This window comes from Neopsephotus bourkii, unplaced genomic scaffold (genome assembly GCF_033783945.1).
Source record: "Neopsephotus bourkii isolate Nb327-2 ecotype Australia unplaced genomic scaffold, CSIRO-AGI_Nbou_v1 NB_1663, whole genome shotgun sequence".
Taxonomy (NCBI): domain Eukaryota; kingdom Metazoa; phylum Chordata; class Aves; order Psittaciformes; family Psittacidae; genus Neopsephotus; species Neopsephotus bourkii.
The window spans coordinates 3,214,048-3,241,000 of NW_026902137.1; the positions used below are offsets into that span (position 1 = coordinate 3,214,048).

At 43.8% G+C, this 26,953-nt stretch overlaps 1 protein-coding gene across 2 annotated transcripts; it reads right to left on the minus strand.

Moving 5' to 3' along the window:
• Positions 1-10,922: 10,922 nt before the first annotated feature.
• NPEPL1 (aminopeptidase like 1) lies at positions 10,923-26,061 on the minus strand. 2 transcript variants are annotated; one of them, XM_061375618.1, is made up of 12 exons: positions 25,810-26,061; positions 24,615-24,800; positions 23,282-23,452; positions 20,521-20,610; positions 19,747-19,828; positions 19,416-19,558; positions 18,781-18,858; positions 15,424-15,524; positions 14,682-14,805; positions 13,401-13,577; positions 12,642-12,752; positions 10,923-11,826 (listed from the first exon to the last, which is right to left on the minus strand). In XM_061375618.1, the coding sequence occupies exons 1-12, from the start codon at positions 25,957-25,959 to the stop codon at positions 11,668-11,670; spliced, it is 1,572 nt and encodes a 523-aa protein (XP_061231602.1). In that variant the 5' UTR covers positions 25,960-26,061; the 3' UTR covers positions 10,923-11,667. The 2 variants fall into 2 exon arrangements, with proteins under 2 accessions (XP_061231602.1, XP_061231604.1); XM_061375620.1 differs by lacking the exons at positions 14,682-14,805; positions 15,424-15,524.
• Positions 26,062-26,953: the final 892 nt, after the last annotated feature.

Sequence of the window (26,953 nt, forward strand, 5' to 3'; positions counted from 1 at the left end):
CACTACAATCCTATGCCAAACGTGGTGCACAGCAGGTATGAGCAAGGGAGCTGTTACAGTGGAAAGGCAGGATCTTTTGATACTGATTGAGATTACAGAAGAGAAAAGCAAACTCTCCCAGCTTAGCTTTTCATTTACTCTGGGTATCCCACTGCAGCATTTTCCAAATGAATCAAGAACTGACTGCTTGAGTCATTACCTCCCATTTGACTGTTCGACCAAGCTGTATCTTCAACGTACAGTTTAAATCTGAAGAAAGCAGAAGACACTCCCATTTCTCCTGACAGTTTGCTCTACCATCTAACGACTTTCTCCCTTTAAATGATGAAACAACACAGTGCTGCCAAATTCTTCTCCCAGACATCAATCCCAGTATTACCAATCCAGTAGAGTGGCCATGTCTTAGTTTGGAAATACCCTCAACACCATATAGTTACATGAAACCATAGTATCAGAAAACAGGCTTGATATCCCCCATGATGCTTCAAAACAACATATCATATAAAAATTTTCATCATTTCTAGGTATAGTCCATGCTGCATGGAAAATCTCCAAGCAGCATTTTTCTCTTTATGATGAATATGATGCAATGAATAGTTAAAAATAGTGCTGAACTTGGAGCCCTGCTCAAAAGCAGCATTCAGTCTTCGAACCCCTTGTGCTTGATGGCAGTGCTGTCTTGGGATCACAGTTCTAAATGTGGAAGGATTTGACAAGCACGTTGTCACAATTCAGAGCATACACTCAGGAAACCTGACCTATGAGGACTGTTGGGAAGATGTGCCTGAAAACAGGCAGCATTCCCTCCCATTTGTCCCTGTGACCGATCCCTTGAGCCACAGGCTGTTAGCCTGGCACGGTGGCTGCAATCTCAGAGGAAATGTCTGTTCACAAGAGGGTGTTTTCCTGCCAGAAGACACCTGCCTGTCCTTGCTGAAAGGACACCGTTTTGCAGCCAAGGGTGAATGGCTCAGTGCTCAGTTCAAGGCCATCTGCATGTTAAGGCTTTAGTTGATATCCTACTTGCACTGGTGGAAACAACTAGCATAAACAGACTGCATTAATGTAAACTGGGATTGTCACAGGCTCTCCAAGAAGCCCTGTCACTATGACAGGATGTTCTGTAGATGTACCAGTGTGAAAGCCTTAAAATAAACAGAGCATAAACAGAGCTCATCAGAGTCCTTCACTGGAGATGCCTCATTGCAGATAAGAGGAAACAAAGTAGTAGAACTTCCCTTCAAGACTAAGGGGAAGCATGTTAGATCTTGATCTGCATGATGACCCTGCTCTGTGGCCCAGCAGGGATCTAACAGGGTTGTCCTGGCCTGTGTTTATCTGCGTGGGCATTACACCACCATTTCTTAGTGGAGCATTGCTAGAGACAGCACATGGGCTTTCCATGTTGGAATAACAGTACACATTGATTTTACAGTTAGGACTGAGTGAAGCAGCCTGAATGCCTTTCTAGGTGAACAAAGATTGAGCAAACATTTCGCGTTATCTGCGCAGAATCTCACAGATGTTTCCTTGCAAAAACCTTAAGCAGAATACCAAATGTTTCAAAATCACATACAAAGCTGGTGCAGAGCCAAACCTTTACGATGTTGTTTTGTGTTTGCCTATAGTATTGCCTGTGCCTGTCAAATCCGCTTCCTGTTTTGGATGTTAGATCTTGTGATGGAGAGCTTCCAAATACTAGCCAGGTCCAAAGTAAGCTGTGCTCTGCAAAAATAATACTGATAATATCAGAAGAAGTATAAATGCTCAAATGAATAATTGTCTCTTTATTATTTCCTGGCTTGCAAGCTTACATGTGTTCATAGGAGGGGGCAGTTTTAAAAAACATGTGCTGAATTCCTGCTGGCCAAAGATACCAAAGCCTCTGTTACTCTCACAGTCTTTATATCTTGTTGGATATCAAAGTGATATCCAACAAAATGTGCATTTAAGACCTGTCCCCATCTCTTTTGATATTCTAACAATGGGCTTTGGAGTAGGTGTCTGTGTTATGAAACTGCTTGTGAAGTATGATTCAGAAAGAAGCACGCTAGTGGGGTACCAAGTCTTACAAGAAAGACTGTGATAGTCAGATGGGAAAGAAAGTCATGTGTGTGAATGTGAATGCCCATAACAAACAAATGGCTGGCAGTTTAAACAGCAGAGCCACAGCCAGTGCCTTCTTGGCTTTAGTCTTAACCTTTGGGCAAAATACTTCCAGATTTGCAATCTGGATTTATGTTAGGGCTGGGTTGACAGGAAATAAAAAGGGGTTGTAAAATAGAATAGAATAAAAGTAGTTGAGTAGTTGGAAAAAACAAACAAACACACAAAAAAAAACTGGACCAAAATTGAATATTTCTGATCTCTTCAGTGATTTCTAAATCAAATCGAGTTCTCTGGCCATTTATTTAACACTGCAGTTGCAGCCTCTATGCCACAGAGTGGTGACGAGGACAGTGTTTGTAAGACATTAAATTCAGATCAAGTGCACACCTAATTTAGAGCAGTTATTGCCTTAATTTGGTTTTCAACCAGTAGGATGATACTAATCAAAATAGGACAGAAGAAATACGAGAGTTTGAAGCAAGCCTGTAGCCCTTCCACCAGAGGAAGAGCAGCATCTCCAAGATGTAGGTAAAAAGGCAGCATCACACTGTGTCTCTGTCCCTTGCTCTCTCCTTGGGTTCTACAGAAAAACAATGGCAAAAAGAAATGGTGGCAGAACCACACCTCGGGTACGTTAAAAGCCAGTGAGCCATTACCAGTAGGAAAGATGATGTAGAAGTGGAAACAACACACCCTGATGGAGACGTGTCTCTGCACACAGCCACAACCCACAGGAACAAAAACCCCGCTGCTCTCCAGGAGCTGCACCAAGAGCCACCCTCATTTAAGGGGGGGTGTATGTATTTTAGCAGGATGTGTACAATTTTCCACTCTGTCCCTCCCAAACATTACCGCTGCCCATCATTCTTCAATGTATGTGGAAAATTATTTTCTTCCCAGATGTTCCTATGTAGAGCTCAATAACGGCCTTAAACTGTATTAATATTACATGAAGATACTAATAAGGAGAATAAAAACATTAACTGTATGTTCCATTACACTATAGTTAACTTGAACTAAAATGTTAAGCATATGCACTAAGATGTCCAACAGCACACACACCATTCACAGGCAGTTCCTTTGGATTTTGAGTATTGTCTTTCTAAATCCTCTACACAGCTCTGAACTCCACTGGGTATTTTTAGGTTGTTTTAGCGATTTGAACTGGTGGTTACCACCTCTTTGAGGCTGATGACCCAGGGCACACAGGAAAGCACAAGCGGGATATTTGCCACTTGGCAAGAACCTTCCCTTATCTCTATCTGAAATGATCATTGTCCGTTAATTCTTTTCCTGATAGGTTCAGAGATGCTCAAAACTGCACATTTGAGCTGGGATGGTGGAAACATAAGTGGAGATGGAGCAGCAGCAAAGATGGAAGCCCTCGCCTGCTTCCTCTGCTCAGTTTCCCAGCCTGAAGAGCCATTCATTTGCTGCAGCAGATCGCATCCTGGTCAGTTCAGAGGCTGGCCAGTAAATGAAGCTCCTGTTATGATCACTGCCAGTGACTGAACAGGCAAGAAAAAAAAATAAGAAGTAAATCCAACTGTTACAAAAGGGCATTTAACTTGCTCTGAGACGGATTTGAGTCACAGCTGAACTGAAAAGATGGTGTAAATCAGCTGTCCTAAATCAGCATTGCTTCCTTGACAGAGCTTGATGGTACCAGTTGTGTGTGTCTTGGGATGACAGCCTTTGCCAGGGCTGTTGGTAGCACTGTGTGCAGGAACTGATGCTCATCTTCACACTGCACATGGTCTCTGTGGCCTTTTAAAGAAAAACTAAACTTTTGCCAAAGCAATCTGGGGACTGTTTAGTGCCCTGTTTGACACGTTAATGTGAACACCCCCCTGTCATTCAGGGGGTCGTGGAGCAGGTGTAATTTAGATGATTTAACTCATACCCTTTTACTGCCTATAAATCAGCTCTAGAATCCTAGACTGTGATTATCAGTGACTGAGTCAGCCAAAGCTTTTATGCAAGCCTTGGTTAACATGCAGTTACCCCCTTGCACCTGCAGTTCTTTAGAGGTTCCATCATGCGATCCCCTGCTCTGATTGATTTAATTGTCTGTGTTACAAACGCTGCTCAGCAATCCCTCTTTCCTAGAAAATACAAATGCTTCATGTCAACTTGCTTTTTTTCCACTCCCCTCGTGGTTCAGGATATTTTATGACAATGAACTGGAGGAGCTGGAAAGGTTTTGCCAGTCTGCCTTGTGCTTTGCTTTGTACAGTGCTGTGGTGTCCACGTCAGAAACACTTTGCTGGTTTGTGATCATTCTGAATCACAGGATTTCTGCTTCGACTCTCACTTGGTTGTGCCAGCTTTTATTTCTTTTTCAGGGTCATCTTATCCGTTCCAAGGCCAACAAAATCCTTCTGGATGACAGCTATTATTTATACGCAGGTACGTTTTTCTTACTACTGCTAAAGTGTTTCTTGGTATTGAAGCGAGTGACTTTGCAAACAAGACATTTTCAATGTCCTTTAGGATCACTGTTGTAGTGGATTAGCAAGAACGTGAGACTTAAAATGTTTTGTTCATGAACTGTTGACAATTCAGTAACTGGAAAATGAGAACTAAATGGAGTAAATGGGAAAATGTTTACCCCCCTTAAGGTTTCACTGGCTTTCAGAGCAAGACTTGCTCTCCAGAGTGTCAAACCTGTAAGAATGCCTGTTGGAACCATCCCCTATACTTAACAGATCTGCAGATACCTCTGGGAGTAATTATAGCCCCAAATTCCAGCTGATTTGGTCTCATACCCCACCCCCCACCCCCCCCCCCCCCCCCCCAGATAACAGTAGTTGTCAAATATTTCCCAGCTTGGATTGTTTCCCTGCACCACTGAATTGCTCTGTGCCATCAATGCAGAAGAACCATTTGTTCTGCCAAATACTGTTGGGATTGAGGAGGCCACTGGCTACGTGCACTCCTCCAGCTGCCTGCTTTGGTAGTTCACAGGTCAATCCTGAAGGTAAATTGTTATCCCTCTGGGGAGGAATTGTTTTCCCCTGACTCTGCTGCACGTTTGCAGTTAAATCAAGTGCTGCTGAACGCCCTTTGTCTTAATTTTTGTTATAAACCCCAAATTTACTTTCTTGCTTTAGGGAACACAGCCTCAGCATCCCAACTTGGACTTGGAGGTATTTCTCAGCTTTATAAAAGTCTAAATCACACATCTAAGAACCGTTGTCCCAGCTTCTCCTGTGTCACCACGGGAGATACACTTCATTCCCTTTAGCTGGCTGCTTTGCTCTACTACTAAGGACATGAAGGGAATTTCCTCTGATCTACAGCCACTCTTTGTCTGCTTCCTTTTCATTCAGTCTTAACAAAGAGGTAAAATCTGTTACTTCCAAGTACTCCCATCCCTGGCAGTGCTCAAGGCCAGGTTGGACACAGGGGCTTGGAGCAAGCTGCTCCAGTGGAAGGGGTCCTTGCCCCTGGCAGGGGTCGGAGCTGGATGAGCTTTAAGGTCCCTTCCAAGCCAAACCAGTCTGGGATTGCCCCTTCCTTCATGGAGGCCTGTGCCAGCTCTAAATGACTCCTCCATGAGTATTTCAGACTCATGGTCTCATTGCTGGCAGCCTCTCTGCTAAATTCTCTCTGGTGCCTGGAACAGCTGCTTGTTCCTCCAGCTTGGGCCTTTGAGATGTAAATAGTGTAATCTGACTTCAAGAGGCAAGGAAATATTAGCAGAATTTAATGTAAATATTGTATAAATCATCCCAAAATAGCATGGCCATGGGATGAGCCAAAGACAGTAACTGAAAGTTAAACAGGCTAAGTAAATATAGACTAAATATATTCCCCTCCTGTAATTGCCACTGGAATGGATCCAGACAGGAAATAGGTTAAAATGCAGTCTTGTGGCATTGATATTAAAAAGCTGTTGGCCTGTTTGGTGACATTTAAAATGAATTTTATGTACTCTATACATTTTTAATACCTGCTGAGTTAAATATTATCAAATCTATAAAAAGGTTATGGAAAAAATGCCTGGTTTCACATGGGTGGACGCTGCCTGGAACTCTCTCTGTGGGTTTTGTGTAAGAGAAGTGTTTGAAAGGAAACATGAAAGGGAACAACAAAGATCCCCACACTGCAGTTCTGGAGACCTTGCCCAGAAGGCATCATCCTTCAAGGCAACAGAACTTGCAGGACACAAACCTCAATGGGGGCCAAGGAATGAGATGGATTAACTCCATCCCTCACACATGCAAATGGGGAAAAGTCAACTTGACTACCCAGCATAACTCAGTTCAGCTTCTGGTTCAGCGTAGTGCAAGTATAAAAGGACCCTTTTCTTGTAGAGATGCATTGTTTAGCAAGTCCCTAGCCCTGCTGTAGCAAGCATGATTAACAGGAGTTTTGTACATAGGTACCAGGAGATGTAAGCAGCCCTGGCTCACCTAGCACAGTCCTGGGATGCAGGTGCTTGTCCTGGTGTCCCAAAGACTATCTTTTAATTACTTAATTTCAAAATCTTTTAAAATATTAATTTTAAAATAACTTTGGCCCAATCACAAACAGGATGGGATCCCCAGGCCTCCCCCCCATCCTGTACCAAAGCAAGAAGTTGGTGTCTGTGATCCCTCTACCCCAGACGCAGCTCAGATACCCGGCAGAATTCAAACCAGAAGCTACAGGTAAAATCCAACACACCCAAAGGGAACCAGAATGGGTCTGGACTAGCACAAGCCTCAGCTTCTCCAGCTGGGTCTGTGTTTGTGTGATTTATGTGCTCACATTTTCATCATGAAAGGATGGGGAAAGCCCAGGAAGGTGCTCGACTCCTCTTGTGCAATCCCTTTTCACAAGAACTCCTGAACCAGCTGTGGCAGATTAACCAAAACCTTCTTTCTTTGCAGAAATATCCTCAGCCTATGGGGCAGGAGGGGAAATCGATTGCAAAATGCAGGAAGTGGGATTACTCTGAGCTGTATTGTGTGGCCTCCTTTGCTGCTTCAGCCACTTCTTCAGCCCATGGCAGGGGTGGCCAGTCAACCCTGGGACATCTCTGGACTCCTGACAGGAGTGGTTACAAGACAGGGTGCTCCTCTGACCGAAACATGACACAACCACAAGTTCAAAACTCAACAGCTAAGAGACTTTAACACCTCAGTGTTAACTGAAATCACAGGAGAAATGTGGGTGCAGCAGGTCTCACTTGAGTTTCATTCTGCCTTCCAACATCACAGGTTTTGTTGGCTTTAGCAAATGCTGTCCCAGATGCAGGAGGAGGTATTTGCAAACACCCACCAACACAGGCTCCCCATAACCAGTGGGAAGCTTGTATCCCTCAGTATAACTTTTCTCTCTATAGCTGTGGTAAGGGACTAGGCTAATTCCCCCCCTCAGGCTACAGGTAGCTCTGGTGCTATAAAGGCCGCACTCAGAGCATCCTGTCAGGTTCCTCTCCAGGTCACCATTCTCCAGGAGCTCTCAGCAGAAGACTTTGATGCCTTTTACTGAAGCAGCGTACAACAGCCTGACAAAGCACTATGCCCTTCACCCAGAAAGCACCATCCAAGAACGTGATACACATGAGTGCAGGACTCCTGTATGATTTAAAGATGCGCACGCAGTGAATGGTGGTACTTGTGCATGGCACTGTACTAGCTCCTCTACTCAACCTGGACAACAAATCGCATCCAGCACCATATCAGACACCGTGAAGTTCTGTATCAGCACATCAGAGGTGCGTGCCCATCGCTACCACACCATGTAAACACCCTCACAGAGCCAGTACTGCCCAGCAAGTTAATCCATAAGCAGTATTTTGCATCTTCCCTGTAGGGACTGAGCCCTCGGCAAAGCCCTGGTGATGTGCCTGTCACCAGTCCCAGTTCAGACAGCACCTGGCAGCACCAAAACACAGCAAAAGATGCCACTGGTTTCATTTGCTCCCGGTAAAAACGCAGCAGTCAGAAAAGGCCTTTCCTGCAGTGAGGTTCACCAGCTGGAAACACCACAGGCAGGTTTTCCCCAGACTGAGCATGTTGGCCTTGGACAATCCATAAACCACCAACTCCAAGAAGCAACCCAACAGATCACCCTTGTCCTCCCCTCCCAAGTCTACACACAGTTCATAGCGACCTGTTGTCCAGAGGGCATTGTCACCAAGTCTGTGCTAGTCTGCTGTGGATTTCAGCCCCAGAGCTGGGTGGCCATGGCAAAGGGGCTTGCTAACTCACCTGCTGCTTATGTCAGCTTCCACTGGACCATTCTTGGGTAGTAGCAGCCCAGCTCCAAGGAGGAAATGAGAAGGCAATCACCTGAGGGCATGTATTAGCTCACGCTTAATTGTCAACGAAGTGCTGGGCCCGCAGCTGTAGCAATGTAAGCTCTAATTCCTGCAGAACAACCTAGGGAGGCACCTCCCTGGCTTTGTGCTGCTTCTGGAGCCCAGCATCAGGTCCTGTGTGACACTGCTCCACCTCCTGCAGGTGCTCAGAAGGCAGCTGGGGAGTGTGAGATGCGGGAACCTGAAGCTTGGGAGCCCCCGAGGTTCAGTTCTCTGGTTATACACTGAGGTAACCCCCAGCAACCCACCCAGCCCTGTGCTGCTTCGGAGGGGTTCGTCAGGGTACCTGCAGTGTGGAGGACCCAGCACCTAGCAGAGCTTTACAGCACTCTGCAAGCACACCCTGCCCAGTGCAGGGGTGTTTCTATCTGAAGTTGCTTAAATGATGCCAGAGTACTTCAAGTATAGTCACCTAAATCCACCGAGGTCAACCTCTGGTGTCTGGAACTGTTTCCTGAAATACCTGCTGCTTTGTCACAGAGGGGACTGTAAAGCTCAGTGGATGAGTCATTGTGGAGTGCTGGATCGGGATGGCCACAGAGGCAGTAAGAACATCAAACTGCACTGTGCTTGCTTCAGGCCACGTAGCAGTCAACACAAGTGGGTGGCAGCTGCAGAGACCAAATTCCAGCCTTGCTGCTCAGCACAGGCTTATTTGTGTTTAGTAACGGTCCCACATACTGATTTCTGACACCTTCTGCTACCTCTAAGGAAGTTTGGGGATCGCCTCTTTCAGGAATTGCTTCCATGTCTCACACCAAGACACTTCAGGGCAAATGCTGCAGCAGGTTAGCAGTGCCCAGCACCTGGCAGGAGGTAAGTCAACCCAGGTGGTGGCAGTAGGTCTTGATGGAACTAAAATTCTACTCATTAGGGGGCTAAGAAACATGGTGAGCTTAACAGGAACCATCCCAGCGCAAGCTCTGTGAAACACAGAAGAGGGAGAATAATTTCTGTGGCAAATACAGCTCACAGTCCATTGCCTTGTGTAGGTCCTGAGCTTCTACTCTAGAGAATACAGCTCTTAGCTAAAGGGAAGGAAATAATAATGTACATTGGGAACAGCAAGAGATTTCATTATGGAACTGAAAGCAAAAATAAAAGCCTTGTTTTTATTCTGTACATCTCAAACAAAGGCAGCATCAGAGCTTTTTACTATCAGGTGTTGGATTGATGATATTCTACTCTGCTTAATGAAAATCAAGCTGGTTTTCAGGCTTTGATTTTTAATACTTATCCCATTTGCTTTTTCAGTTATTTCATATTAGATCTCCTTAATATGAGGTATTTCTTTTGAAACATGGCTTCTGTGAAGTGTCTTCCAAATGAGATCCGGCAGAAGGGTATGCTCTGAGACACAACAAAACTGAAGAATATGGGAATCAGCCATCAAAACTGAATTTTTCCTTTATCTGGGCTTGCTGCATTCAGTGAACAACAGAATTGAGCCCCAGGGCACAAACCCACAGGCTACAGTTTCACATTAAAAACCCAACTCGTTTTATCAAAACCCTAAATTTCAGAGTTAGAACTGATCAATTCAAAGTGTTTCTACAGGATGGAGCCTGAAGACTTGATTTCAGAGCTCTGAGGTCGGAACCTTTTGCCATTAGCTTCAGTGGTCAGACTGAGCCTGTACTGAAAATAACTCTTCACCAACACACCTCACTTAACAGCTTTTGGTACCAGATAGTGCTTTACACTGAGTGTCTCGAATGACCAAAGGCAGAACTCATCTATATATAAATCTCTTAAAACTATGATCAATGGACCAGGGAACCAGACCAGCAAAGGAGAAGCCAATACAGAAAATAATGAAGTTCTGGTTTTTCTCTTAAAACCCACCACATTCTAAGAATCAAGTATCACCACAAAACCAGAATGAAAAATGTTTCTTCTCCCTCCTGCATTAAGCTTTCCATTAAGTCTTTAGCCAAAAAGACTCATGCCTAACCCTCATTGTTGGAGCTCCATCTAAAACCTAGCACCAGTTCTCTCCAGAGAACACCTCTGAAATAGGAAAAGGTGTAATCCATCACAGCTCAGCTTGACCTTATCTGCAGAGCAGCCAAGAGTGTGTGCTGGGTGGGATTTTTCACCATCAACACTCTGGTTGAGCCAAGAAATGTTTCCAAAGGCTGATGCTGGGACCGCTGGGCAGGGACCAGCACTGATTAAAGCCTGGTCACTCTGTTCCCAACTCTGCCACTGACATTACATAAACTGGGGCAAGTCAGTTCCCATGGGCATCCAAGCCAAACTAGCGCTTGTAGGCTCTCTATGGGAACTAATACTACACACCCCTGATTACAGCTAAATCAAACAAATGAAGTTCTTCAGGACCTCCTGAACCATTCGGTATAGGCTGTTACCCTATTAGGTCTGTTTTCACATGTATGAGTGCTGAGAAAAGGAACTGGAACAGGGTAATGATGTCACACACACACTTTTGGAGCACTCAGTGTTCTCAGAAGTGTAAATAACACCATGAAACACCACATGGGATACGTCAACTGCTTTAATAATAATAATAATAAATTTATTAAGTGGCAAGAAACCACTCTGCTTTGTAAACCGATTTTATTCAATCACAGTCCCTCTATTGTTTTCCTCATTTAACATGAATACATCCTGCAACTTGTATGTGAAAGATATGCGTAGAGAGATGTTCTGGACCACTCTCGCCGATTTTACTGGTCAGAAAAACATTAAACATGCGAAACAGCACCGTATTTTCCATAGGTCTTTCTCATTACATCTCTTTTGTTCTAAGCTAAATTGTCACTGAATAAGCCAAGTCTACAGAAGTTTTTCTCCTTGTCCTGTGTTCAGAGATGTAGTGAGGCCTGCGGGAACATCTGATAAAACCTCACATTTAATAAGTAATTCAGAAGGCTTCTTAAGCAATAGCTGCAGTTGCTTCTTCAGACTAGCGAGAGCTTCTCATGCATTAATGCACTTAGTTAGGTTTTGTGAGGAGCTCAGAGAATGTATCCTTTTCCTGATACAGTTAGTTGAGAATGGACTCTGCGCCACTGATACTGTTCAGCAACTGTGTGCACCAATAATTTAAAAAAACCACAAGTAATCAGGCTGTTTTTATCAGAAACAAGTAATAAATCTTATCGTAACAGTAAAAAAAAAAGGACATGGCAATTTCTGATGTGTGACATTTTCATTGCTTTAGAATGAATCAGTGCAAAGTGAGGTAACCCACGCACCCCGTCACTTAGGGCTGGGGCGCATTAAACCAGGCGCCGCCGTTTGGAATCCCTCTCCATATCTTCAGTGTGAGATTCTCCATTGCACCCAAGAGGGGACACCATGTTCAGCAAAGGGTCTTCAGATGCCCCTCCAAACAGGGACAGCAACAAAGCCACGCCATAGCCAGTAGCTCGTTCACCCTAGGAATAAAAAATAAACCCAAACAATTCACACCTCAGATTGTAGAATCTGAACCTAGCTTTGGTTTACCTCTTGCTCAGCAAGAGCAGTGATGGTGCAGGGCCACAGACAGTACTCAGGGTCCCTGGCAGGCTTGCTCCCATTCTGCTTCTGCATCCTTACTGCTACTGGAGTCTGTCCTGCTCAGATTCAATCAACATCTTGGTTGAGTCACGTGAGAACAGAGCTCCCACTGTCTCAAGGGCAGATTTATGCTAGCACTGCTCAGGGCTGGGAATGCTCCCTCCAGCAGAAGCACGGATTTGCAGTACAAGCTAAGTATGTCTGTTTTTAAAAGGGGGGGGAGTAAACTGGCTTGGCTTTTAGGAAAAAAGAATATACACAAGTTCCATCAAAGGGAGGAGGGAAGCCCTCAAGAGGAAACAAACTTTTTCTCTGCTGCAGGTCAGCAGGCAGGATGATCAGCTCTGGTCAATCATCTTAACAAAACAATGTGGGTGTAAATGGAAGGGTAGGATTATTGCCACAGGCAGAAAGCAGGCATGCTGTTGTAGTTTACAATGATAATGATGTTGCTGATCAAAGCAACCATTAGAATACTTTAAAATCAAAATAAAAAATAGGACCAGATCAAGGAACCAAAACAAAGAAATTCCCAATCCAGATGAAAGGTCAAGGCTTTTCAAAAGAACTCTTCACCCAATTCTCTTTGAATTTGATGGCACAGAATTCAGAGTATCAGCAGGCCTGTACAGTTTCCTTTACCTAGTTTGCCTGCTCAGGAAAGGATCAGAAGTCACAGGAACATACTCACTGCATGAACAGGGGCAGCAATGTCTATATGGACCCAGACCCCAGGCCAGTCAAAGCCAATGTGAGAAGCAATGAAGAGCCCAGCACAGGAGCTTGGAGTATTGTCTCGATCCTGCAGAAATAATAAGAATACAGTTGGTCTTGCAAGAAAAGGAAATGTCAAGGTCTTTTATTCTTGCCTATTCCATCTTATAGAAAACAGTTGTGCAGATCAAGTTCAAACCTTAATGAACAGCCCTAAAACACAGTCTTGAAAAACAACCACGATGTACATCATTTGACTTCATCCCTGGTAGCAGCCAATAACAGTTATTTTGCAAAGCTCCTTTCTGCAGTGTTTTTGAAACTTAACTCTCAAACGCAGCAAAAGCAGCTGCAGCAATCCCCAAGGCCCCCGTCCTCAAATTTCCTGATTTCGGCATTCCCAGTTACAGCCCCTGCTGGTTATACATGATCTGAGGAATACCAGAACTTAAACCATCTCCATTCAGGAATTTAGCATTCACTTTAGGGCCATGCTTGAATGCAAGCAGCCTGAAGATTAAACAAGCCACCCTGTTTAAAACTGACACTAAATATCAGTGTAGTAACATACAGCCTGCAAAACCCCCAGGTAAAAGACCCTGAAGACCATAATGGCCCATTTCTATGAATACATCCCACATGAAAAGCTTTCAGCCAGTTACCGACAGGTCAGCACATTATCTAGAAACACACATTTTCATGTAACAAATGAAATTTAAAAGAAAACAAATCTTACTGCCACAGAGTTTTTCATATCAGCTACAGCAGAGGTAAATTCACTGAAGTGGAGCTCAGGGCAATATACAAGAGGATGGACCAAGTCTCCACAGTTCCTGCCAGCTTTAACACAAGCTTTCTCCCACTCTTCATTATTGGTAAGGACAGCAGCATGATACTTTCCTGTAGCAATTCCCTAGTGAAACAAGAAAATAATCAGGAAGGATTCACCTTAACTGTGCTGGGTACAATAACTCTGTACTGCTCTCTCTCAGCACTAACAGCTGCTTTCCATCTAACAAAACCACCAAGAAAAAAGTGTCTCAAAACTATTCCACAAGAAGTTAGCGTTAACAAGTGTGGACAAAGACATTGCAGCTACTCTGATTCTTTTAACATCTCTGTAAATCCATTCTGCAGGGAAACAGTCTGCATTTGTCTGGCCTATCCAAACCACTGTTCCACAAAAATGTTTCTTTACAGTTACTGAGCAAGCAAACCCTGTCACTTTACAGAGGATACCCCAGCAATGTGTGTCAATCACACAAACAGTTTGAATTTAACATCCTCACTCCTTGGAAAAATTCCTTCCTTCCAAATATACAAAACACAGAAGCCACCATCACATCACTGTTCCAGCAGGGTAATGATGAGAGATTTTCAAAAGGATTGATATTTACACCAATGTAGGCAACATCCATGCTTCTAAAATTTGCCACCATTTCTCCTCCTGATATGAAGATCAATTTATTTTCTAGAAAATTAAGCTACAAGAATCACTGCCCATCAACACAGCCTATAAAACAGGAATAGATTTTAAACAACAACAGCATTAATTTTGTACACTTGCATCATTCTGAGCATGACTTACAACATAAGCCGTTTTATGGACAAGAAAATTCCTGATGACTATCATCAAATCAGTTCTGCTGATTATAAAGCTACTGACTTGCAAACATTGAGCACTGAATCGCTTACATCAGCTGCCAGTGTCATCAGGAAAATACAACTTTCAGTATGCAAAAGCAAAAAAACTGCATGAAGAACGAAAAACCTCCTGCTTGAGTAATGCAGCTATAAATGTCACACACTCATGGCCTATGTCACGTGCACAGAGGATTAGTTTCCTAGGGTTGCTGCTGGCAACTTTCTCTTGCACAAGTTTAGGAACCCACCATCAAGCACAACAGTTCACAACACCTACTTTCCCCCAAAGACTAGAAGGACAGAGGCAAAGAAGTGTATAATGTACAGGCAGCAGAAGGATGCACCCTGTCTGTTAGCAGTTCTGGATCAGTACCTGAGCTCCAGTAAGAGTGGCCATATCAAGAATGATATCAGCTCCAAGATCTTTGCATGCGTAAGCCACTCCATCAGCCAGTATCAGTCTACCTTCTGCATCAGTGTTATTGATTTCCACAGTTCTAGGAAGAAGAGAGGACATTTAATACAACAGTGCTTCAGGCTGGAAGTTAACTCATTTGTCTGGACTAGAATACTGGATGAAAAAGCAGGCTCAAACTTGATGTGCTTTCCTATTTGGCTCTGCAATTCTGGATGGCTCCTTATTCCCCAGCTGCAAGCATCCAGACAGAGCACACATGGAAAATAGTTTTAATAGCACTGTCCTCATGGTCAGGTCTTATTTGTTAGGCCTGTATAATGCCTACCATGTTGAGCTGGGATTTTATGAACTATTGCCATACAAAGAGGTATCATACTCTGCTTAGAACAAGGAGACGGTGGCAGTCTGCCTCTGTGACCATATAGAGTACAGATGGGGACAGAGAAAACACCTAAACCTGAGTGCTTTAAGAAAACTTCAGCTCATAATATGCTTTTTGATGTGTATTTACATACCCAACAGAAAACTCTAAGCACACTTGCATTAACTCACTACTATGGCTGTCTGAAATACTATTATCACTATTCAGGGAAGCAGATGAGGGACAGGCTCACAATCTGCATGGCATTCACACTAACAGAACCAAATCTGGCATTTCCTCTCAATGTTTCTGTGGAAAGGGTAGATACAATCTTACTTTCCAGAGTAAAGAACATGAATGTCATCAGGTCTTGTTGCACGTGGTCCAACTGCATTCTCAGCCAAACAAAAAACAGCATGAAGATTGTCTTTAAAACCCTGTAACAATCATAGGAAAGAAAGAGCTTTTGATTCACATCAAGCTAATTTATTTGGACTGAAATCAATGACGGATCATGACTTCTTGACAGCAATGCCACTAATTACATGTGTAATTGGGAAATCTATGAGGAACATCTTGTACCTTGAAGCTGAGGCCATGAGCTATAGAAAGAAAGCAAGGAGGTAACATCTAATACTGGTTTTAAGAGTTCTCGCTGAAGACTGAATAAAAGCTATATGCATGTGAAAGATAAATGGGGCAGTGACCTAGAAAAGCGCTTGCTAATTAAGTAGTGATCGGTACAACCTTCTCTCAGTGGCAAGGTATCCAAATTAAAACATCTTTTATATGAAATGTGCAGGTGCAACTGGAGAGAGTTGTTTAGTTAAACTGGATTCCCCGGGAAGAACGTGTTCAGCTCTTTACAGCCAGCTCCAGTAAGATCTTTCCCTGAGCTCACCAGGAAACTGCCAAGCTCACCAAAACCAAACCCTAAATCACTGAAGTAACAGTACTCCTGGTGTGAAAACCAGCAGAATGCATCTCCAGTGATGCAATGCTTCAATCACCTGATTTTAACACAACTCTAACACTGACTCACAACAGAGATCACAACACATCCGCACTGTGTGACTCCAACTTTCACAGCCACATAGGAAAGACCCAGCAACAGATGCTTTTAATGTGACAATTAAAAGGCTTGTGAGAGGACATTACACAGCCAGTGAGGATGCTTGGGATTAATTTGTAAACCCTAATTTTTCCACTGTTTTTATTTAGTCTCCAATAACAACAAAGATACACCTGGGGCCATTTGAGAAACTGAGCTCCTTGCCATAATTTCTGCCATGCTGGGGAAGAGCCTACAGCAATAGTGGAAACTTATGGAAATAATAAATCCTAATATGCAGCCATTTGTGTACTGTATACTTTCCCTAAAAAAAACAACCCCAGGTGAACAGATTCCATCTGTGAGAATTTTCTTGGAAAGTAATTTTGATTGTGGCAATCCTGGAATGTGGTAGAAACAACATATCTCTGTGGATCTCCCACCTGCACATAGTTCACTGCCCTTCAGCATCCATCCTGCACCACAGGTCAGATACATGCTACCAGATCTATCCTTTATCTTCCCATGTAAAGCCTGGCTAAAACTGGGATAGTTAGCCTTAAAACCATCAAATTCCTGAGGAAACCAGGATCAGTTTTACTGTTAATCTCTTGATAAAAGTCCGTAGCTGAAGAAATATGGACTTGCTGAATCAGTGCATGTTGTGAAGTCTAAAGGGTAAATGCATCAATCAAAACCTTTCAAAATAACAGGCAGCTTCTAGAAGCCAGTGGGCAAACAGCACTGTTGATGAGATACCCTTCCATCTATGACCTTTTGCTCTTCCAAAACAGTTTGTGCAGCAAAAACCTTACTCTGTTCACAATCTCTCACTGGGCTGCACCAAGTTTTCCTCCTCCAAGTAGGAGACGTGGTTAATCTATTGTCAAAAAAAAAAAAAGAAAACCTGCTTCCAGTATGAGCTGCCTTGTCCTGAATCCCTTCTGTCCATAGCTTTTCAAAGCAGGATTCACTGTCTTAACGTGAGGCTCAACAAGGATTTTGAAAACTCTTAAGTGAATGTTTTTCTCTTCTCCCTTGTGTTGGAAAGTTCACAATGGATAAAATGGATCTTTCTAGGAAAAAATCACTTGCTTCATTTTGCTGTCCAAAGCCTTTTAAAATCACGTTGTAAAACTGTTGAACAGCATTTAAGCAGATACTTTCTGAATTTGGTTAACAACCTCTGCCCCTCTTCCCACTCAGCCTTCTATCCCACATTTCCAGCTCCAGTCTCTGTGACAAAGCATAACAAATCTCTTCTAGATTTATACTGCTAAGAGCATTAAAAGAAGTCTTGAACCAGTATCATTGACAAATTCTTGCCACTGCTTATCTGAATACATTTTCTGCCTGGATTTCATTAACAGGCCTTACCCGAGGTTGTAAAATTAAGCAGTGATAGAATTCTTTTGTTTTTACATATAAAGGAACAGATTTCTTGTGAAGTCTGACGGTCTGTCTTACTAAGGCTCAGTTTGTCCAAACATATCACTGCCAGTTTGTTCGTTGTTCCAGTAATTGCATGTGAAATGACAGATCACTTACTTTCTCACCTACTGATTGTGGATGCAACTTCTCTCAGTGCAGACAACTGCACACAAAACTACTCTGGAAGCAAGAACTGAATCACTGAAAGAACATACTACATCCATGGCTTTCCCAGACCCTCCCAAAGCACTGGCCAAGTTCTAGCTCCTGTCCCTTGCAAACACATGACCTAACTTTCTGAAGGATGTGGTTATGGAAAACAGTTTTGCTTAAGATGCAGCTCACAAATCTGTTTTCAATTTGAAGTCCCTGCAGATAACTGTGAAGTTTACAACCTTTCCACATCAAACATGCTGCTAGGGCCAAGGCACAGAGCTAAACTGTTGAGAAATGGGAATCTGGCACTGACCATCCCCTGGACAAAGCTTCCATCAGATCTATGCATTAATCTGCAGCAGTAAATGTTCTTTGAACTTTGGATACTCCTTGGAGGCAACAGCTGCTCTGTCAGCAGGTTTCAGTCACCGGATTTGTGGAGAGGGCAGAGTTTTATTGGCAGCAGCCACTTCTTTTCCCCAGCTCATATTGTTAAAGCACAACATGCTTTTTTTAAATTCTTCTTATTTCAATACCTGGCTTCTTCTCAGCTCCTATACTATTTTCTGACCACAGGAGCAAACCAACAAGCAGCTCCCCAAGAGCTGCCACTTCCCCAGCAGGTTAATATTAGAACTGGCACAGGATTTGGAATATGGACAGACTTTATATCCCAGAGTCACTCATCCCTTTCTTTGCAAAGGTGTTGACAGCTGCCCCAAATCCCACAGTTTAAACAAAATCAGCCCTGGATAACTCAAGCATAAATCTGACTCAAGGAACTAGAAACCACGGAGGCTGCAGAACAAACCCTGACATTTTAGAAAGACTCCTAAAAAAAAATAAATTGCACTCAAGGAATTTCTCACAATTCTCAAGATCCCAGTAAAGATCTAAAGTATTTTCCTGAAAGAGGGGCTCAAGATCACTAATAGCAGTCGCAGGTCAGAACTCCAGGATTAGACTGGCCTCTATATCCAGGAATGTATCCAAAAGCCAGACTACTCCCTGGCAATGCTGGGATAACATGATATCAATTAACACATTTTACTTACTTGCTTTACAGTGGCTTTGAAGGCACCCAAAATAGCAGCTGCTCCACCACAGTCTCGTTTCATTCCAGGCATCGTAGTCTGTTTAAAGACAACCAGAGGTTTGTAGTTCTTTTATTCTTTAAAAGAGAATTTCACAGCAATGCCTGCTAAAAACTATCACGTTTCTGATGCTTATGTACCTCTGGTTTTGACAGCGCTCAGCTGCAGCAGAAACACAGAACATGTGCATCTGCTTATTGTTGGCTTTTGCCTTAGAACTGGAAAATACTAAACCTCTGCTGCTAATTTGTTAGAAAAGAAAAAGGTTGTTTACAACATTCACACTGAGGCCAACTCAAGTGGGTTTTGGATCCATGTTCAAAATCAGGAATTAAAAAAACTTTGTTTCTAGCTTTCTCCTATCAGTGGGCAATACTTACAAGAGCAAAATACCAGGTAATTATTTAACTGCTCTGCAAGTGTTCCTTGAATCCTATTTGGTCTTCTCCCTAATAATTTGTGTCCATATGGATGAAAGTAAATCAAGTTTTTACCCAAATAAACATGCTTTGGTTTCCTACAGACATCAACTGAATCATTTCCATCAGAAAATAGCACCATAAGCAAAGACAGCAGAAGAACAAGTGCTTATGTACCTTTCCCTTAATGCTGAGTCCTCCAGTGTCATACACAATACCTTTGCCCACCCATGCAATGGTCTGCGTAGCACCATCTGGAGTGTGACTGAGAACTGCCAGGGCTGGAGGATGCAGAGCTGCCTTGCCTACTCCGTAGATACCTGGAAAACATGGAATTAAACCATTTGTGGGGAAGAAAAACTGCAGGGAGCAATCTGTGCCCATTTTCTTGGAATGCTATGGCCAATAAAACTGTTTCAGAAATGTACAAATAAAACATTACAATGGAGATGGCAAAACATTGCAATTAACTGCTAGGAAACAAAGCTTAAGTTCCAACAAGACATACCTCCAAAGCCTCTTTCTTTCAGCTCCTCATCTCGAATAATGGTAGGAGTAATCCCAAGATCCTTGCCAACTTTTTTGATTTCCTTAATCAATAAAAGAAAAAAGATATTGTCAGTCAGTTATCAGAAGGACACATTTGTGTCTTTCCATATATATAGATACCCCCTTAAGGGTTTTGTGTGATTTTTGCATGCATATGCATACAAACACTCACAATTCTGGGAGTGGTGCTGGTTTTCCAGCCTAATTCCTAATGGCCTAATTCCACTAAGACATCCTTCATTTACTATGGCATGAAACAGAAATTTGACCTTTAAGCTCTGCCAATGAAATAAATCTTTAGAGGTAAAGGCCAGCTGTTCACTCTATTGGATCATGATGCCATAGGACAGGAATATTTTCCAGATCTTCATGATAAAACTCATTTGGAAACATGTCAACTTTTGTCCTATAACTTCAGAAACTCTAATCGCCATCAGGCTTAACGCAACATTATCATTGGCAAAGAAGCCAGTGTCATGATCAAATCAAGAACTCATGTCTTCTGACTCTTAGTGCCTTAACCCAAGTGTACACTCAGCCTCCTTCCAACTTAGCAAAGTTCTATGAAATATTAAAGGCCAAAGAAATGGCCTCTGCATCCTTGGGTAGGTTCTTTGATGTGCTTCCCACTGCTGACATACAGGTTTTGCTAAGAGATAACAACACTAGTTCTTGATTACTGCAGTCTAGACTTACAATTAGTAACTCTTACTCATCAGGTGTTATTACGTACCTCCAGAAAGTTATCTGTGTTCATCTCATTGCATGGGGTGTCCACAATTCGAGCAGCCAGCCTGACTCCTTCTGTAGCACTTGCCAGACACTATAAAAATAAGTAAGGACACGTGAGAACTAGCCTTGGTTTGGCTGGTTTTCTACATAGCTTTGCATGTAGTCCTATGCAGCGTACACCAGATGTGTGGCTCCTCTGGATCACATTAATGCTTAACTGCAACCAATCATAGGCAGCTGTATGGTATTAAATAATGTCAACTATGCTAACCATTATTTTTGTATGTGTTACAATTAAGCTATATTCCCCTGTGCTATAATTTCTAAGCAACTGTATTCTTTCCCACAGCAAAATGATATTGCAAAATTAGACGCATTCTCCACTATCAACGGGTGATCAAGAAGGCAATGTGAAGTGGAGAAAAGAAAGATAAGAGGAAGATAATTCAGGAAGTCACAATGATCTTGTAGGCTGCTAGGGCTGGAAACCTGCAGAGATTATGTAATCTACAATATGCAAAACAGCAGTTTACTCACGGCAGGCAGAGCGGCTGAGTGCAATAAAGATTACTGCCATAAGACACTGTACATGGCAGACCCTTGGGGAATGTGGAATATTTCATATTTGTGTAAAACGTGCATGCATCTCATGTGTTTCCTCATTCCTGTGGCAAAATGAACTGACCCCAACCTGGACAGAGTAAAAACCTATCTAGGCAAGAGTGGACAGAACTGTAACAGTTGACAGTGAGCAGGAAGAGGCCATGTCCTTAAAGAAGGAGTCTCCTGGCAGAAAGGCCAATGAGGGCACCAGACACTAACCTTCAACTTTTAACTCCTGTGAATCAATCACTTGAAACAAGACTAGGTGGTAGGAAACTTTGTTCAAGCTTTCCAGTAGCCACACCATACTGAAGACCACACACAGCTGATGGGAGAGTCAAGATAGCTTTTGAAGGAATCTCATATGTTGGGTAGTCATTTGTGCTGAGGTATTTGAAGTTTGGCTTGGCCAGACTGGTGTAAGAACTCCGTACAAGCTGTCTCTCAGCAGATTCAGACACTGGATTGCTTTGGAATAGTGCCCGATTGCCTACAATTACTTTTGATTGCTTTACTTCCCCTAAAGGCATAAGGGCCTCCTTGGGAGGCAAGTTAGCTTTGGGGAAGAGTGATTCACCATTAGGGCCATGCAGGTAAATGGAGGTTACCTACACGCTTACCCAAAAGCCAAGTCTGAGGGAAACAATAGGACTTACAGAAATATGCTGTGCCTGGGTTTGGCTTCCAGGGTACTCAAAAGAACATGGATAATGACAGCCTTTATAAGTGCCTTATAAAACTATGATAATCCCAATAGTCCGCATCGTAAAATACCCTGGACAATGCAGTAGGTGCAAAATACAGCAGCATGCTGAGGGAGAGGTTTTTTTAGCTAAAAAAAAAAAAAAAGGTCCTACCACATGCTTCTTCATCCATGCTGTACATTAGTTGTCTGGTGCTGGTTGAATTTAAAGGGTGAACACTTATCTTGGAGGAAGCCAGTAATAGTTTTGGCATTGACATCAAGGGCAAGAACAGGAGGCAGAAATAATTTCAGCTTTGTTTTTTAAGTTATAAATAACCCAAATGGTTTGGAATCTACCTATCCAAAGGAACTGGTTTTGACACCAGCTATGGTTTTCTTGATTTGAGGCACGGAAAAACTGAGTGACCAACAGCTGTACTCATAGCACCTCTGTCACCTTCCTGAAAACTATCTGGCATCATTTGCTGTAGCTAAATCAGTTCATAGAGTAAGGACAAAGTACGGAGGAAAAAATACTGAAACAAACAAAAAAATACCCTAAGGCTGCAATTCTGTGAATTTCAGATGCAGCAAAACTGCATCCTTTGCCAAATCCATGCCAGAATTTGTAAGGAATTTGTATAACCTCACCACTGACTGATCAGCTAAGTGAATATCCATCTTTACTGAAACACAGAACGTGGAGCACTGAACAGGAGGAGGTTGCCCAACACCTTATGTGCAAACCTTGGAATAGCTTTTAAGTCAGGATCTTGGAGAGGAATGACTTAGCATACTAGAAGTTACCTGATGTGGAGTTTCCTCTTTGTAATAGGTGCAAGGGAAACAGTCTTTGATTATCTGCTACGGAAAGGTGACTTAAATTATTTAACTGTTATGTATAGTTCATCTCTAAGCTATATAATTTTTTAGGGTCTTGTTTTTTGCTACAGCTCTGCTAGAAAAACTCAGCCAGAGTTATATCAGATAGAAATAGCAGAGGCCATATGTGCTTCCATAATAAGCAAGTTTTAGTGACTTCACTGTGATATTCACCTTTACAGCTACAAACAAATTTTGCCCGGGTAAAAGAAACTGAGAAGCCCACACACCAAAAGCAATGTAACATTAAAAGTTAAAAATACACTATCTGCATCTATGATAAACATGACAAGGGAGACATTGTCTTTGAGCTATTTGTTTGGTGTTTTCCATCCCTGAAATCTAAATTTTAAGTAACATCCTGAGCCTTTTCTGCAGTAACATATTCAATTCATGTTCAATCAGCTGTGAGCTGGTCAATTTCAAGGAACTTTGATCTAGGATAGTTTATTAGTTTAGATACAACACCTATTTGTATGCAGCCTGAGACATATATTTGTGCATGCAACAAACAGAAAAAAAAAACCAAATAAAAGATATTTCAAGGAATAATGGAAAAAAAAAAATTACGGAAAAGACCAAAAAATCTTACTTTAAGTGTTGCCACTTCTATTGGTCCATTGTTTTGTCCAACCAGGAAAAACTCTACTGTTACAGTTTTCTTCTCTGTGCGTCTTGATGCACTGGACCGATGCGTGAACAATGGGAACGCCCTGGCCAATGCACAAGCAGAAGCGAAGACTTCAGACCGTTCACAGACCATCTGAAACACAAGCCAGAATACAAACAAGTCAGACACCATCATGGATGTGGAAGACTCCATTTAAAAGGACCTGTGGTATTACTGGTAAAAGGGTGAATAAAAAACTGAGGTGGGTGGGAAATAACTGATATCTGAATCAAGGCATATGTTATGTTTTGCATGGATGGAGGGGAAGTACAACCAGTACCACACCAAACTGATTCTGCTCATTTCCTGTATGGAATTACACTGCTGGACTTGGCTGTGTAGGAATTAGTACATCCTTGTAAGAGTGCTGGACTGCTTTAGTTACACTAGTACAACTAACATAGATTAGCCTACAGATCAAGACAACAAAAACCAGCCTGGGAACCATCAATATGTGTTCATAAAACAAATGAAACAGAGGAAAATTATATGAGAATGTGGCTAAGATTAATCCAAAAGCTTTTAACCATGTACAACATTTTCCTGGAGTTCTTTACAGAAATTACCAATGGAAAGCAGTTATAGGTAAATATCTTCAAAGTTAACTATAGGGGAAAAAATTACTAAGTAGAGTTGTTACTCTTCCAAATAAGTTTTCCAAGTGAAAGGTATAATTACACATTTTGTTACTGACTGTAAGAGTCTTCTCTAACAACCTCAGAATCTGAATTAATCTGGAAAAGCCATAGAAAAAAATAATAAACTCATCAGGCTCATAGAGAAGATGACCAAAACAGTCCAAGAGCTTGTCCTGCAAACGACTCACACTGGAGCATTGGTTTGCATTAAGACTTTTAAAACTCACTGAATAACATAAAAAGGCACCATAAATGGGTTGCACAGTATGGATAAAGCATCCTACACGCAGGCTATGCCAACCTTCTAAACCATGTGCTAACATCATACACCCTAGTTTGAAAAAAGCCACTACTGGTTTCCTTTGCATGGCCGCTTCTAGTTGAAAACATTCCATACACATCCAGCCTTAATTCCCTCCAACTGCCTGAGCATGCATAAGCTGTTATAGTTAGCTCTTGTTTACGTGTCAGTGCAAAACCACTTATAAATGTCAGTATAATTATATCTGTAAAACTTGTCCACCTCCAGTCTCCTTGGAGACAGCTTAAAATCATGAGAAGTTGAAAAAACACTTGACTAGACATTGCACCAGAAGCATTTTCAAGCAGCCACTTACTACAATACATCTGTTGACACCTCCTGGAAGGCAATTTCTAACCAGGCGGGTGATGAACTGCGCCGCAGATGGACTGTTGTGCCGGCTGACCCTGGAAGGCAGAGCAGCCACAGTGGCGTAATTCAGGTAGAGAGGACAGCTGTCGGTGGGGTTTGGATTCAGAGTGCTTAAAGCAGATTGCCATATCTGAGGAGATAAAAAAGGAGTTTGAAGACAAAGAATTGCATCAGACTTTTCTTCCCCTCTCATTCCCACTGTATTCTGAAACTCTTTACAGGATTTTAAGTATTGGAACAAAGAAATTGTGTGCAAGCTTTTAAATGCAATAACCTCTTGAGTAAAACAAAACAAGGAAATACGACAAACCCGTTTATTAACCAAAAATCACAAATGCGCTTTCCACTGCAACCGTCTCTTACAAGCCACAGGAGCTAAAATGTAAAACCACACTATTTAATGCAAAGGCTGCTTCAGAATTTCAAACTGAGAAAATTTCACTAGTGATAAATATATGACTGATTTCCTAGTCTTCATTTACTGCTTCACACAGTAATTTAATTAAAAACAAATACATAATAAAGAGGCTAAATACTGTTGTGAGAGACCAGGGAGCGCAGAACAGCCTCACACACACACAGCGGCCCAGAAGCCGCGATGTAGCCTGTTTGTGCTGCCACCAGCCACCTGAGCCCCCAGCAGCACCGCCACCCCGCAGGGCTGGCTCGGCCTCCCGCTCCCGGAGAACCGCAACCGGCAACGCCGCCAACTGCGGGGGAGCGGAGCCGCGGTGCCTCACCCACGGCTGGGGAGCAACTGCACGGGTCCCGCCGCAACAACAGGCTCCGGCCGCTGCCCGCCGCCGCTTCCAAGCCCGGCCCGCTGAGCCGCGACCGGCTCATGTCACTATTTGCCCGTTAAGGGCCGTTCCGAGGGGCTTTCACAGGGCAAACCCTGGGGCTCTGGGGCTCAGGGCCGGCCCCTCGCCGACAGGCCCGGCGCCGCGCAAGCACCCGCAGGCCGGGAGAGCCCCCGCCTGCCCCGCACCACGCGGCCGCTCGGGGCCGGAGGGCGCGGCCTCGAGGGACCCAGGGGGCAGTGCCGGGCGGGGGCCGCGCTCCCTCCGCGTTGGGGCCGCCGTATCAAGGGGGTGAAGGCGGGGACGGGGCCACCGCACTCCCGCCGGGCCCGGCCTCACCTCCTCGGTGACCCGCGGCTGCAGCTTGCCCCGCAGCTGGGCCCAGGGCAGGCGGTGCAGGTTGTGGAGCTGGCCCAGGACGAGCAGCGGGCGGCTCTGCGGGTCCGCCTCGCCCGCACTGGCCTGGAACTCCAGCTGCACGTTCGCCATCTTCCTGCCCCCGGACCGACCCTGCTCGGCGCGGCTCGGCCCGGCCTGACCGCGCGGCTCCGCCCCAGCGCCCGGCGCCGGCTCCGCGGGGCGGGCACCACAGCGGCGAGGGCGGCCCCTGGCGGCAGCGTCGGGTATCGCAGGCGGGCAGCGCCTAGGGACGGGCTGGGCGCGGGACCCGGATGAGGCGGAGGGAGCGGGCGCGGCCCTGGGAAGCGGGGAGTACCCAGACCGCTGTGTAACCGGCCCCTCCCAGCGGGGCTCTCCCGCACTGTGCTGGGAGATCTGCTCTGGGGAAAGGCTTCCTGCCAGGCCTTCATGTTTGAGCCGGGTTTCGGAGAACGCACGGGTAGATCGGGGTTACAGAGGAAAAGGGTAATAACACCCGGTCATGCTCCTGAGCAAGGCGCTCGTCCTGCTGCAGGCATCAAACCGTACGGAGAGGGAAAGGTCCGAGTACTAACTAACCCAGCTATCTCAGGTTGGACAGCACTTTGAGCAACCTGCTTTAGCCAAAGGTGTCCCTGCCCGTGGCAGGGGGTTGGAACTGGATGAGCTTTAAGGTCCTTTCCAACTCAAAACTGGCCTATGAAAGTCTATACTTGTCCTTCATAATACCATTTTGGGATGGAAAGTCTGCATCTTGTAAGTGTGAAGAAGTTACAAAGGGATAACAACGGAAAAAGCTAAATTCCCCTTTTTTGTTTCTCATGAAGTTAAATATCAGACGAAACATACACCAAAAAAAAAAAAAAATTAGAGAAACAGGAGAAATTCTGCTCAAGCCAACAGCTTTATAGGTTATTCCCACCAGGTGAGGAGCCAGATTCTCGGCAGATGCTCTACCATTGCTGTTGTGTTCCTTTGTAAGGAATCGGAGGTTAAATACAATCCAAGAAGACTCCAGTAACCATGGAGAGGCCACAATCTGCAGGACAGAGTGCACCAGCTTTCCCTGCAGCAGCTCACGGAGGTGCTTCCGAGGAGGACAGCA

Bases quoted from the DNA above. Each gene is read 5' to 3' on its own strand.
- NPEPL1 (XM_061375618.1), bottom strand. From the start codon at position 25,959: ATGGCGAACGTGCAGCTGGAGTTCCAGGCCAGTGCGGGCGAGGCGGAC. The intron at 19,829-20,520 runs GTACGTAATAAC...TTATTGATTAAG, and splicing joins ACACAGATAACTTTCTGGAG to GAAATCAAAAAAGTTGGCAA. The intron at 14,806-15,423 runs GTAAGATTGTAT...TCTTCTTCCTAG, and splicing joins CATGTTCTTTACTCTGGAAA to AACTGTGGAAATCAATAACA.